This window comes from Giraffa tippelskirchi, chromosome 3 (assembly GCF_054371585.1).
Source record: "Giraffa tippelskirchi isolate mGirTip1 chromosome 3, T2T-mGirTip1v1.2.pri, whole genome shotgun sequence".
Lineage (NCBI taxonomy): Eukaryota > Metazoa > Chordata > Mammalia > Artiodactyla > Giraffidae > Giraffa > Giraffa tippelskirchi.
The window spans coordinates 6,946,096-6,961,337 of NC_137277.1; the positions used below are offsets into that span (position 1 = coordinate 6,946,096).

At 44.0% G+C, this 15,242-nt stretch overlaps 1 protein-coding gene across 4 annotated transcripts; it reads right to left on the minus strand.

Annotated features, from left to right (window-relative positions):
• Positions 1–686: 686 nt before the first annotated feature.
• Positions 687–13,929, minus strand: JPT1 (Jupiter microtubule associated homolog 1). 4 transcript variants are annotated; one of them, XM_081575215.1, is made up of 5 exons: positions 13,758–13,929; positions 7,521–7,663; positions 7,076–7,173; positions 5,687–5,705; positions 687–955 (listed from the first exon to the last, which is right to left on the minus strand). In XM_081575215.1, exons 1-5 carry the CDS (start codon positions 13,811–13,813, stop codon positions 807–809), a joined length of 465 nt encoding a protein of 154 aa, XP_081431341.1. In that variant the 5' UTR covers positions 13,814–13,929; the 3' UTR covers positions 687–806. The 4 variants fall into 4 exon arrangements, with proteins under 4 accessions (XP_081431341.1, XP_081431339.1, XP_081431340.1 ...); XM_081575213.1 differs by having other exon boundaries at positions 5,683–5,705; XM_081575214.1 differs by lacking the exon at positions 5,687–5,705.
• Positions 13,930–15,242: the final 1,313 nt, after the last annotated feature.

Below are 15,242 nucleotides of genomic sequence, written 5' to 3' on the forward strand. Positions count from 1 at the left end.
ACTTCCGTTTCATGGTCAAGCACCAGCATCATGCACACAGCTTCAAGTTATCTAAGAAGAGCACTGCCCCCAGGGGGTCCCTTCCCCATGAAGACCCCGCCCCTGCTTCACCACCTAGAATTCATCAGTCTGAGTGAACATGGAAGCCTTCCTCTGCGTGGGAGCAGCAGGCTTTGCTCAGCCAGTCATGTTAAGTATCTGGCTTAAATATATCTTAAGGTTCAGAAATAAAAGGCAATTTTTTGTTTTACTTTTTTTTTGCTTTGCAGGCGGCAAGGCATAGGGCAGAGGCCTTTTATCGCTCCATATGGCACAGGAAGATGCTTTTAGCAAAGGGCACTGACAAGTGAGGGCAACACCAGGTAGGTTTCGGCATCAAGACAACCTTGTTTGGGGGCCTGAAGGGACAGCGCATGTGGACTGTTGACTGGTCTGTCCGATCCAGGCTTGGTAAACCCAAGTAAAGCTGACCAAAAAAGGGTTTTAAAAACCTCAGTACAAAAGATCCTCTAACACACTTGAAACCAAATTGTTTGTTCTTAAAAACACGGTACTAAGTGTCACAAAGCTTTCCCTCCAATCTACTACTAGAAAACACTCATGCCAAGGCCTACAGACCCAGAGTAATCAGGACAGACAGAGAACCTGTTCTTCCAATAAAAATAAAATAAAAAGACAGCAGTACATAAAGTGCTTCTTTTTTAATGAAACAAATCCAAAAGATGTACAGTCAGGCTCAAGTTGTGCAGTTCACAAGCATGGAAAAAAACAAAGAAACAAAAGGACAGAGTTCGGGGCAGGTGGAGCTAACCCAGGACGAGGCTGGACTTGCCGCCAGGGGGGTTTCTCCGGGATGGCACAGGTGCCGGCGCCACTGGGCTGGGCACAGGGGCGGCGGGCACAGGCTTTTCCTCGCTCTGCCCCAGGCTGGCCTGCAAGTCTGTGTCCACATTTTCTAGGAAAACAGAATGAAAGTAAGACTAAAAACTATTCTCAGTGAAGATGACAAGTCTAAGTTTTTTGGGGGGGGCTTTTTGGAGGATGGTTCAAACCAAGCCTAGAGCTATAAAGAAAAAAAACAATTGGCACGTGGCCACTATCCAGAACCAACCCGTTAGTGTTCTGCCATATGTGTCCCCAGGTCTTTCTCTGTGTACGTTCTTTTCTAAATTACATAAATATATGGCGACATAAATATTTTAAATGAGAACATTACAGGTAAGCCCTAGGTCCACCAGTCCACTTCTGGGTGGGTCTCCTCCCCTGTTCCCAGAGGCCCTACTACTAGTTGCGTGCATTCCTCTAGTCCATTTATTTGATGTAAGCTTTGTGTATTTTATTTCCAGCATATGACAGACAATTGTGTTTTTATTGTATTTAACATAATTGATATCAACTTGTAACTTCTGGAAATTTACCCCCACTTATACACATGGTCAGGTGCTTCCCTGGTGGCTCAGCGGTAAAGAATCCACCTGCAATGCAGGAGACTCGGGTTTAGTCCCTGGGTCAGGAAGATCCCCTGGAGGAGGAAATGGCAACCCACCTCACTCCAGTAATCTTGTCCGAGAAATCCCACGGACAGAGGAGGCTGGGGGGGCTACAGTCTATGGGGTCGCAAAAGAGTCTGACACGACTGAGCAACTAAACAACATACACATGGACATATTTCATCTTGCTTAATTCATTGCTTTATAGTATATATACAGTATATACGATTAATCCTCTACTGATAGCCAAAAAGTAAAACTAGTCTGACCATTCTGAAACTGTAATGCGTATACCCTGGAACACGGGCCCAGGGGGACACGCACTGTCGTCTTCAGTTTGAACAGAGACTGGGCACCTCCTTCCACAGAGGCGGTACGGGTCCACTCTACCGCACACGTCAGAGCATCGTCTCCTCACATCTATCCACTTCCCCCACTTGATAACCACCTCACCTTAATACCTGCCTAAGTGATGGGTGAAAAATTATTATTTAATTCTGTTATGTGTTAACGTTTTCATGATTAATGAGTAAGGCTGACTTTTAAAAACCATATAATATCCAGCTGTACAGACATTTATTAAAGACTCCACCCCCACCCACTGATGGTTAATTATCTTAATCCAGTTACTCCCATCATATCAACCCTGCCCTTTCCTCATTAAAGTCTTAAGAACCAATGTTATTATCATCCAATGTCCTAGATACTACTTGACTGATTCCCAGACTGACTTGTGAAATTCTCAACCAGCACATAGGCATCTTTAACCAGGTTGTTGTCACTGATTCAAGTTCAAGAGTAATTGCAAAAGAAAAAAATGCATTATTTTCTGCAAAAGGTAATTTTTATCAAGAGTTTAATAGTTTAAGGCATGTCAGACTTATTTTTAATTAAAAAAAAAAGCCAGCTCTCTTCATTTCAGTGTTAAATCTTAAATTCTGTTGCATATTCTAACACCTACCTTGCAATAATCACACAGAGGCACCTTTAGTATAAAAAACTAAGATATTTATAGGACTTGGAAGAAAAACTACCTTAAGATTTAAAGACATTTATTCCCTCCTAGTTTAGAAGTTGCAAAACCCTGGAAGCAGGGGAGGAGAAATACTGGTTATGACATATGCTATGTAAGAACTTCGTATGCACTCATATTAGACACCAATGCAAAGTACTAAGTCCAAAAATATTACTCATAAAAAAAAGTTCCTCATAAGACTAAACAGTAAAGGTCCACATTGCTAAAACCACTTGCACTAAGTTTTCATTCAGCCGACTGAAACAGGGAAGTTCAAGGAGGAAGTCTTAGATCAGAAACATAACATCTCAGAAATATGCTACTGCTGCTTTAAACATTTCATGAATTTTTGGACTGTTCGTTAGAACTGACTTCTAAAGCATATAATGCTCTATACTATTCAACTACAGGTAAAAATGTAGTACGCGCTTTCCAAGATGACAGCACTCAGTTATGAACCAAAGCTTGGCGAGAAACGGTTACCCCTTAGCTTCCTGTTGCACAAGAAACAGGACCAAATGCATCAACACAAAGTACCCAAGTCCTCCGACAATCGCCCTTAAATAACCTAGGGAAGCATGTCCCATTCACTGCAAATACAAACAGAACCCAAGAACCCACATTTTAAAGCCATCCAAGATAGATGAATACAGACCACGACCTGAACCAGCAGATCAATCCAAGCTGTTTCATTTCTGCTGCGAGGACATAGCCTCCCCACTGGACAGGATCTAACTGAATTCTCCACCATCTGGGCCAACCAGCTGAGGAACACTTCAGAGGCACACGAATGTTACCCTGCAGCTCTACCATAGTAGTTGATTTCCATAAAATGATTTTTAGATAAACAAGCTCATTATTCCTACCAATCTCATGTTTTCCTTTATCATTATGAACGGAGCCGCTTTGTCGTTCACAACTGGGTAACAAGCCAAAAGAGAAAAAGGGGAGGAAAAAAAGCACCTAAGGAGACTACACAACCCCAGGCCTTAATATAAATGCTCATTTGTCCAGTCAGAAATACTCTGGCCAGAGAAGATGGAGGTTGGTTTGTTACTTCCTTGAGTCTGTGATAAGTACAGGAATTGAGAGTAAAGGCTTTAAACACTATTATGGGACTTGACAGAGAACTTCTGTCTACTGAATCCAGTAATTTAAAAGATGTTTTTGTTCTTTTAAACAAAAACACTTCTGCCATAATATACACCCTACATACTCCTTACTTGTCTGTCTTCTCTGGCACACCAGTAAGGTAACTGATCAGACACCAATGTCAGAAGAGAAAAAAACGACTCATCTAAGGATCACAAAATTAGAACCTCTAGAAAACACAACAGAATTGCCCGAAGGTAGGTAAGGACTTCTGCCCAAGCTCCCTGGACCTTCTCCCTCTTTCTTCAAGATTTCTGAAGTCCTCAGCATAGACATTCCTGTGTTTAATTACCCAAAAGATGAAGGCAGTATATACAAGCAAGATCTGCTTTATTTAACTGAGCAGAACTGATTGGCTTTGCAGTGAAGTTGCTGACAGAACTGGGGTGGACTTTTACTCACCAGACATGGTCTGAATCATCCTGCCCCTTGTCATTTTATGACAGACAAGCTAAAAGTAGCAGCAGTCAGGAGCAGAGAATAATCAGGTGCCAAACTGACGATCGTTTAAAAAACACAAAAAGGAAGGACTTGTCATACTGTGCAAGTTGCCTGTGCTACTCACCTGAAGGATCTCTAACACTGAGCTGGGGGTGGGGGAGAGAATTTTGTTTTTTTTCAGTTACAGCTCAAGAGTTTTATTCGGCAAACAAAGAATAGTATACCCTCGAGGCGTGAAGGCGGGCTGACCCCAAAGGAGAGGCTGAGAGAATTAATTATTAGCAGGACAAATGACATATATTTTCATAACTTCAGGCTCTCACTTCTCTGGGCTTCCCAAATTTGTAATTCTTGAATAACGATCAGTTGCTTCTTGGGCCTCCCTGGTGGCTCAGTGGTAAAGAGGAGACAAGGGTTTGATCCCTGGTCGGGAAAGATACCACACGCCACAACTGTTGAGCCCGTGCTCCAAAACAAGAGAATCCACTGCAATGAGGAGCCTGATCACCGCAACTAGACAACAGCCGCTGCTTGCTGAAACTAGAGAGACACCTGTGCAGCAACCAAGACCCAGCATAGCCAAAAATAAATCAACAAAGTTATTTTTTAAAAAAAGATTAACTTGCTTATTATTATTCTTGCTAAATAAGGTCTGACATTGGAAGTATTTCTGAATAGAAACAGCAGCGGAATCAAAAAGTCTAGATTTTTTTTTTTTGAACCTCCAGAACAATCTTTTTAAATGGAACAAGCTAGATAGAAACAAAAACTAATACACCTTCAGTCCAACGAGAACGCAGTCTGTCTGCGGAAGGAAAACCCAGGTAAAGTTCACAACGGTTCAGAAGATTCTCCTCCCCTCAGGCCCAGCGAGAGACGAGACAACCAAACAGGAATTTCTGTTTTCCTGGAAAACCGACTTGCCACATGTAATGGCAGAAAAAAGCCTTGAGGAAGCGGCGGCTTCGTCTTGGGCGCCTGGGCCTGCTGCATGTCACCGGGTCAACCTGAGCCTGATGGCCTCAGGCAGATGCGGGTAAACCTCGCACCACACGCACCAGCAATTCTCTGGCACTTGTTAAAGAAGTGCCAATAAATACTTCAAAGATTTTAAATAATTAAATGATTACAACTCTTTTCCACTTATAATTTGATGATGTGGGTGCTAACTGAAAATTTACACCTGCCCGCTAAAGTCATCATTCACAAGATCACAGGGTTATTCAGGTGTCTTGCTGAGTAAGCACTTCAGTAGAAAATCAAACTGTAAATTTAATGCTGAGGTCTGAGCCGGAGAGGCCAGAGACTGTTACTAAGAAGCTCTCACTGAGTGTAACAAATACCAACGTGATGACATCCGTCTGCTCTTAAAGCTTTAGGAAGTTTCCAGCCTTGTTCTCGCTGCTGGCCATGCTAGCTTCCATTCTGCTTTCCTCTCCCCTCAGAGGATGGACGCTGGCACCTGGGGCACAGCCAGGTTCACTCTCCAGCCAGCCTCTTTCCCCAGGACATGACTTGAATCAAAATTCCAGTCTGTTCTAACGTTTACAGAACCAGAAGTTGGCATACTTTTTTCAGACATACTCACCATGAATGTCACCTTCTCCCTGGAAAAGAAAAAAGTTAAAAATTTACTTCAGATTTTAACTTGGCCACACACAAATAAGACAATCATAGTTCAGAGAAGCTACTGTCTGTCTGAAGACAGATGTCAAATTTTGTTTTGATGTAGTCAAGTTCAAGGTCAAGGTGCTCTTTACAATAAGCAGCCTTTATTCAACTTGAACAATGCTACACAAAAATGCTACTGCCCCGCCCCCCCCCTCCCCCCGCCAAAAAATGCTACTGGACAAATTGCCCCAGTGCTAGTAACATGGTAAAAACACCAAAAAAAACCTTCACATTGACACTGATGACCTAATACCAGTTAGCACTTCAGAGGAGCTTTTATCAGAACGAGAAACTGGTAAAGCAATCTTCACCTCCTTTCCTTTCTTTCTAATCTAGCTGTTGAAGGGCCTTCATCGATTCCAAAGCCCTTCTACCGGTCTCCCCACATTCAGGCGGCTGCTGTCTCCAAGTGCCCCGAGGTCCCCACTCGGGGACATCCCACCAGGCTTTCCAGACATACACCTGGGGCCTAGGGGCCGTGCTCACCTGCAGACAACCGATGACAACACTGTGCGACAGCCTCCTGCAGTTCAGCTCAAAACAACAGGCAACATTTGCCAACAACCAAAACATCCTTGAGCTCAGATACACTATTATGTGTGAGATACACAGGAAGTGCGAGTGATCCGGTCTCAAAAATCAATACTGAAGGATAAAGACTAACCCAACTGGTAGCAGAGACACATGAACAGACCAAGGTCACATGAACTCATTTTTCTGCTCTATCAATCTTCCATCACCAGTACCGTCAGTTCCTTTCCTAATTACCTCTCTATATAATAAAACTCCAGTGGATAAAAACCTAGTGGGAGAAAAAGTTCAGGGATGATTGGATAAATAATTTAATAGAGGCTCTTTGGCCTGGGTATTAACTCCAGGGATTGAGATCACAAGCAAAGCCTTTAGAGAGTTAGGATAGACAGATGACCTTTGAGAAATTGTTGCTGGAGTGATACTGATGATGATGGATGGGAAAGATTCATGGAAGTTACAGGAAAGTGATGACTTAAGAACTTATCCCCCTGTCAGTGGCCTCCTCCTTACCCCTGTCCCACCTCCCTACCCCTCCCCATTTATGCTATTTTCTCTTTATTCTGTATTTCTATTTACTAATATTGTATTTTTTGAAGTTATAATAAAAATTCAATAAAGATTTAGTGGTTAAGTGCAAAAAAACCCCCAAAACTCCAATGGCAGGTCTTAGTACAGTGGAAGAAGGGAGGGAGGGGGCGCAGCGTTCAAATTTCATTCCTAAGGGGCGTAAACCTCAAAAAGCCTGTCTCTCCCCCTGTATTGTTGCACTGACCTTCAGATCTAAGAAGTCGCCAGAGTTCGCTTCAGAAGAATTCCTTCTCTGGGGTCCAGATGACTCAGAATCTTCCCTGCCCCCACTAGACTTGGCACCTGAATCAAAATATACTTTCATGAGGAATACAAGGGAAAGACCTAAAGCAAGCCACTATTTAACGAGTTCGCTTCACATGACAACACGAGCAAACAGTGTTAGGGAGTGATGGCTAATAAAATTCTACAGAAGGGCCGCATAAGCCAGCCTGACGGCTCTCCCTGTTCTTAGCTACCACACCGACTCTCAGCATCTCCCCTGTCTTAGCCCCCGTCTCTCCTCCCATGACAAGCTTTAATTGTTCTTTGTCATGATTAAGCTAGATGTTGCTCAGCAGCACAAAACCGGCTGCGGTGGTCCTGCTGGGTCCACCCCTTGACCACTGATCACAGAGGACTAGCAGTACCTGGTGACTTGGCCCAGGAAGGGGGATTTTCCTCAGGTGTCCCGAAGATGCTGGAGGCCATTTTGTTCCTCCTCACAGGTTGTTCTGTTGGTTCATCAAAACCTAATGAAAAATTGGATCCACCGCCGGGAGGCCGCAAAACCCTAGAAATGATGGTAAAATGTCAGTTTCAGATCAGATCAAGAGGTTTCCTGGTACATGTTGTCAAACACCATTCATTTCAGTTCCCCCACCCAGTCATTCCACACACACCCCCACAAAAGAGAACTGTTAATGGGAAAATTAGGAATTGATTCCAATGTGGTATAAATTCAATGATAGACCTTAAGGTGGTGAGGTTGTGCACCACACCAGGCAGCCGAAACAGTCCTAAAGCACCAACAGCGGGCTGGTCAGCATCCCCTTTTAGGAAAAGGCCAGAGCCTAATGGATCCTGTCTGCTGGGCCCAGCTGGACACATTTGCAAAGAAGTTTAGAAGCACATCTTGTTATTTATTTAAAAAAAAAAAAAGTTTCCATTTTTATTTCCAACAAAAATTTTTAAATGGAAGAAGATACATATAAAAATAAACTTGACCAATTTAGAAGCCCAAGGAAAGCTCGTAATCGTCTCTCCCGTCTCAGCATCATTCACAAGCTCTGTTTACACACGCGTTCCTCACTATTCTCACTAACCATCATGAGTGACCAGTTACAAGGAGAGAGTCAATCAAGAGTTAAGTGTAGGACTTCATGACATGCTCTACACCCATGAACCTTTAGACACCATCTATAGCTCTTGTGTTTGACAAGGAAATATGGCACTTTCCCATTTCCAGATCTTCCGGTCACAGGTTGACCAGTTTGTCCCCTCCTTGAAAAAACTCAATTTCATTTGTCCTGTCACTACTCAAAACATAGAAAATGGAGACGGTTTCATGGAAGATGTCCTAGCTATAGATTCAGTTCCTTTATGGTGATGGGAGTGGTCTATTTTTCTATTTCTTAAGTCGTTTTGAGTAAGAAACATTTCTCTCGGAAGGTGTCCATTTCATTCAAGTTTTCAGATAAATTCAGCTGTCATTTGTAAACTCAGCTCCTTATATTTGAAAGGAAAGGAAAAATTAAACACTTTAGGTAAAAATTCTCTTCTAAGTACCCCTCCAGTGGCATCCCCAAGTTGTGATTTTTGTTCCATTCTAAATATTTTCTCATTTCCACTATTTTCTTCTTTGACCCATAAATTATTTAAAAGTACATCTGTAAATTTGCAAACATAGGGTCTTTCCAGTATGATTTCCAGCTTTTCATTATAATACACACAGGGTCTGTGTGATGTGTTCCTTTGAAATTTGATGTGTTTTATGGCTTAATAGGTGCTTCATTTTATAAATCTTCTATATGTGCTTGAAAGGAATGTATACTTGCCAGTGTTCTATATGTCTACTAGATAAAGCCTATTAATTGAGTTGTTCAAATCTACTGATTTTTTTTTGGCTACGCCCCATGGCATGTGGGATCCTAGTTCCCCACCAGAAATCAAATCTGCAGCCCCCCACACACATTGGAAGCACAGAATCCCAACCACTAGACCACCAAGGAAGTCCCATCAAATCTACAAATTTTTAAATATGTTTTATCAATTACTGAGATTCTGTTACCAACTTCTCCTACAATGGGGGTTCGGTCAACTTCTCTTCAGGACTGTCAAGATAAGAGTTCTCTCTCAAAAAGACCACCACTGGAGTATTTTATTTAGTTCAGTAGGGAGAACTGTGATGGATTAACTGGCCAGTCATTTTGATTAAGGGAACAAACCAAATATATATTCTTACCTCACTTCATTTACCAAAATAAATTCCAGCTAGGTCAAATATTTAAATTTAAAGCCTAAGACAAAAATATTGGAAGAAAACATGTACGAATATGGTTCTAGTCATGAAGGTTTTCCTTCTAAGCACAGAATGAAAGCCAGAAACCATGAAAAATGGACAGATTAAACTTGGCAAAAATACACATATTTGACAAAGGATAATAGAATTGCTTTTAAAATAATTAAAAGAATCATGAGAAATAAAAATGGACAAAAGGTACTAACAGACAATTAAAAAATATGGATAGTCTCTAAACATTAAAAATTCAAATTCACAAGCAAATAAATGAAACCTAAAACAAAAGAATATATTTTTTGCTTATTAGGTTGGTAAAGATGAAAAAAATGCCAATTTCCGGTGTGAATTAAAGTGTGAGACTATAAATTTCCACAAACTTTCTACAGACCATTTTGATAAAATGTATCAAGTGTTTAAATCTGCATCTTCGGTGAACCAGGGAGGGGGTTCTACTTCCATAAGTTTTCCTAAGTAGATAAGCAGACATATGTACAAGTAAACTTGCAGATGCAGGCTTGGTTAGGCCTAAGCAGAACAGAAGCAAACTGCTTGGACTTCCCCTCTCAACTATATCTAGTTCTTAACATCTTCTCCAACCCAGTCAGGCCACATTCTTCCCTGTTCCATGAACTGTTCTGCCTTATCTCCACCGCAGAATATTTACTCCCATATTTCCTCCTCCCCAGAGCACTTTCCACCTTTTCCTTGGTGACTGTTTCAAAATCCAGCCCATTTCTTAAACCTTCTCCTCCTCCAGGAAGCCCTCCATAACCTTGAGGAATAAGGAGTAGGACGTCAAGAAGAAAGAATGTTAGATACCCTCTCTTTCTGGTTGCCAGTTCTTTCTGTAAAGGACCAAACAGTAATTATTTTTGGCTTGTGGGTCATTCGGTTTTTTGCAGCTATTCCGCTCCATAACACAGCACAGAAGCAAGCGACGGACAATATGAAAATGAATGAGGACAGCTATGTTCCAATAAAACTTTATTTACGGACACAAATTTGATTTTCATGTCATTTTCACAAGTCATGAAAGATACTTCTTCTGGCCTTTTTCAGCCATTTATACTTGTAAAAATCAGGTGCCAGCTGGACTTGGCTATAGGGTGGTAGTACACTGGGCTCTGCTCTGTCTAGTTCAACAAATAGCCTCATTTTTTAAAAGAACAAAGTCAGGCCTGGAGAAGTTCTAAATGAACTGCCCAACTTTAGTTAAGTGACAGAGATGGGGCCAAACCCCAAATCCTCTCTCCCTGGCAGGCACATAAAAAGTGCTCAAAGTGAAGTAGGGGGATCACTCAATACCATTTTCTCTTTAAAATACAAACCTATATAGTTGGTGTTCTGATTGCTTTTCATGTTTTCTAGACTGAATGTATTTCTTATATAGGTCCTCTAGCATCTCTCCCTAAATCTAATATTCATGTCTCTTCATAGTAAAATTCAGTCCTTAATTTACACTAAATTAAAATGTCATTATTATTTTCCAGGGGTGGGGGAAATCCATTGTGTGGTTTTATAACATGTAAAACATTTAAAAGCCCACTGTTTGTAAGTCTCCCATATTAAATATTCACTCAGATTAAATTCATTAAATGAATTAAGAAATCATGTTCAGGCATACCTCTTATAATTTTGGGTCTGCTAATAAAATTGTTTAAATAATAATTAAAGATATGTTACAAATTCTTAACAGTCATTCTCTATGTTAAAGTCGGAAGTGACTAGGTTTTTATCATTTGTACCTCAAATCAACAGACACTTGAAATATTATAATCAAAATTAGCTTGCTTCAGAGACTTCCCTGGCGGTGCAGTGGTTAGGGCTCCATGCATCCACAGCAGGGGGCATGGGTTTGATCCCTGGTAGGGGAACTAAGATCCCCCCAAAAAACAAAATTAACTTGCTTCACTGTCATCCCCTTCATTCCCCAGAGATTAGAATGATTTTCCTTACTATCATAATTAAATTTTCATGAATTATTTCAGCCAGATGAAAATCTTCAAAACCCTATAGGCCAGGAATTTTTTCTTTTTTTTTACCTTAAAAAAGGAAAAAAGACACTACAATCCGATCACCAGCTTAAAAAAGAAAGTCAAAGCTCTGACCAGCCCAACTTTTTAAAGGTCTGTGTCTCTCTTGCAATAGCAGCTTCTACCTACTCCGATGACGTCAGTGTTGTGGAGCCCATTTGTAACAGTGAGACATCCCCAAACAAAGGATTTGGATCATAAGAGAAATTATTTCAATTTTATTTTCTAAGATCCTGCTATCCTTCCTGAACTATGATAATGAGATCAGAATTACATATCTGAGATTCAACAAAAATGTGTCTGTGAACTGCGGGTAGCAATTTAAAAAAAATTACTCTTTTTCTTCCTTATCTCTTTAAATCCCAGAGTTCCCATATGAGCTTTGCAGATCATTCCCTATCAGATTAAATTTATAATGTGTTTATGGAACCAGGAAACTGTTACTGGAGAAAAGAAGTTTAAGAGAATTAGGTGAGAAGAAAAGGTAGGAAGTAAATAAAAGGACAATGCTACACAGAGTCTTAAGATAACAATACTGGAGGAAAATTGATGACAAAAAGGGGTTAAAACATTTATTCTGCAAAACCACAAGTCATGTATGTCTCACATTTCAAAGCTACAAATCAAAAAATTAGTGTAAGGATTCTTTTGACCTGGTTACTTAAATTCTTTATGAATTCAGCACGAAGCTGCACTCAACCCCAAAGGATAAAAACCTCTGATTTTTCAATAGAATGCTTGAGTTTTCCCATTCCAATCACTACAGTCTGGCCAGCATAAAGTTGATCTGAGGGCACAAAATGAAAAACCAAGGTTCACTTTGTTCAGCGTCCCCTGGAAAAAAAAAAAAAAATCTCACTGGAAGGTTGACAAGAGAAGAGGGAGTGACCAGGGTTTGCGTGGGTCTATCTACTCAAGTTCCCCTTCCTCCGAGCAGCACACTGATTTAGTTTTTAAAATCTTTCCCATTCTTTTCTACATTTGAAAAGGCAACGAAAGAACTGAAGAAGGATGTCATTTCCAACACTACCTCCTCAGCCTCACTGCTGAGGCCTGCTTTTTGTCCCCAAGGACTCCAACCCCTGTGAGACACTGCTCTTTCACGGCTGTCTTCTTAGCCCCACAAAATGGCTCCCTTTGTGCCGCTTGCCCAGGACCCCAAGGCTGCCCACACACGACGGCGGGTCGTGATCAGTGAAGAAGAGAGGCTCAGAGAAAGTGGAATCTAGCTGCCTCCGCGCCTTGGGCAGGATCCCAGAGATGCCTGTGTCCCACCTTTAAGAACACCCTGCGTGCAATTAGCCGAGACAATGTGGACATCTTCCACCGCATCCAAAGCCTTCCACCAAGTTAGGCAAGGGCTCGGAAGAGAGGTCCTCCCAGTCCACACACCGTGCCCAGGGTCCCCTTGCCCGGCTGCAGTGGCATGAGTGGCCAGAAAGGCCCGGGCTGCGCAGGTGGAGATAGTACGGAAGAGACAATGGATGTCTCGGGCCCCGCCCAAGAACAGGAAACCTCCTCCATCCAGCCCAGGAACCCCGGCCAGAGGTGAACTCATTTGGCAAACGTCAAAGGGGGAAGCGAAAGAGATGGGAAGCGAAGACCGAAGTCCGAAGGTTTGAGCGCAGAAAACCCACTTGGAACGACACGCTCCCCCTCCCATTTGGAGGTGGGCGCGGGAGGGGAAGGAGCAGGGGTCTTTCCTTTGTTAGCAGAGGGGAGGCACTTGGCGGAGGGTTTACGGTTGGGTCCCGAACGGGGGCGGGGATCGTGATGACCAGCCCCGCCCGAACACAAATGCCACCTGCCAGGCGGACCCGAGTGGGCAGGAGCCCGCCGGACCCGACCGCTGCGGCTGCAGGATCTGACCGCCACGCCGGGCGCGGGGCCACCACCTGCTCCGGGGCTAGAGACACGAGCGCGTGGCCGGGGTGGGACAATGGGGCCAGATCAAGGTGCCCCGCGGGCTACCCGCACACCTGGGGCCCAAGACCACCGCCCTGGGGCCGAGCCGGCCGCGCCGCAAAAGGCAGAAAGCGAACCCTCTCAGCACGTAAGGACTAACGAAAACCCACAGCGCGGCGAGCGCGAGCGGCCCCGGCCCTTCCCAGCCCCTTGCTTCGGGGGAGGAATGAATGGGAGAGGAGCAGGAATCGGGCGGGGCCGGCGCGTCAGGCTCGCCGGCCGCACAAAGGCGGAGCCGGTGGCCGAGCCCGGGCAGTCGGCCGGGCGCGAGCGCGGTGCCCCGGGCACGTTACAGCCAACAACGGGCCGCCAGACCCACCCGGCCCCCTGGGCAGCAGCCCTCCCGCCCCGGAAACCCCTTGCCTCACCGGGAGCTGTTCCTGCTGTTGGGGTCGACGCCCTTGAAGGTGGTGGTGGTGGTCATGGCGCCGAAGAGCGAGGTAGGCTGGCGCGGAGCGGAGCGCTGAAAGGGTCAGGTCGGAGGGGCGCAGAGCAGCTCGCCACCCCACTATCGGCGACCGCTGCAGGAGCCTCCGCCGCGGCTTGCCTGCCGGACCGCCGGTTTTATAGGGCTCTCAAACCTCCGCCCCCCACCCCGGCGGCATTGGCCGATTCAAATGACCCTGTTCACTCCTATTGGCTCCCTGGAGTGCCAAGCATCCTGCGGCGTCACGACGGGCTGAGACGGGCCCTGCTCAGCCTAAACCCGCCCCCTTCCTGATCAGGGAAGGTCTGGGGACGTTTCCCTTCCCCCACCCTCAAATCTCGGAGATGATTGGACAAAAGACAAACCTGCCCCGCGCTCCGTCCAAGTTGTGCTCGCTGTCACTTAAAAAAGTTACCTTGATAGAAGGAAAAGCTCGCTCTGGGCTAGTTGGAAATCGCAAGTTGAGGACACGTTCATCTTTACCGTTCATTTATTTTGCCTTACTCATGGCGGGTAGCAAGGGCATGCTCCTCGAGAGGAAAACGGCTGCTACAAATCCGAGTTTATTGAATACCTACTATGTGTCCTGCCTGGAAACCTGACAGTCCCAAAGCAGCAGCACTATGAGTCAGCAACAGAAAGCACACGAAAATGATCGCTTGTAAAACGACGGGAAATTCTTTACATTTTAACGTTACTATTTAGCTGTAATGCGTGGTGCATGCACTAAACCCAAATTACAGTCGTTCCGATTTGAGGACCGGTTCTTAAGGCCGGTTAATGCCAGGCTTCAGGGAATGGCCACATCCCTTGCTACTAAGGCCACGGGAGTAGTCCAGGCCTCTGCAGCTGTTTATAACCGTTAAGTCATGATTCTTCCACCTGTCTGGGTAAATCTATCCCCGCAACAAATGCAGACACACTTGTAGGGCTCAGGAATAACTGCTTATAAGATCATAATAGCAAAGTCTTGGGCAAACCAGAGGCGAGGCCTTCCCGGTCACGCTATTTCCTCAAGGCAGATCTCTTTATTTTCCATAAGAAGTGAACTACATTCCTCTTTGTGTGGCCTCCTTCCTGGCCATCTGTATTAGTTAACCACTCTCCTGGGTTTTCATGAAAAGCCAGAGACAAGCCCTCCTCTTCCAGAAGGCCTGGCTCATGTGTTTATGTGCTTACCACAAAAGCATGAAGCATACCACTTGTATGGATTAAAATCTCTTTCCAAAGGCTGGACCTAAAGTTCCAAAACTGTAAAAACAACCCCCCCCAAAAAACTCTTCAGGCCAACCTAGTGAGCATGCATCCCCTCTTCAAAAGTCACAGTTACTAACTAGGAGGTAGTGGAATATGGTGGTTGTGAGCTCAGTGTCTCAAAGGAGAAATTCAGGTTTGAATCTCAAATCTTACCTTTTCTGAGCACTGT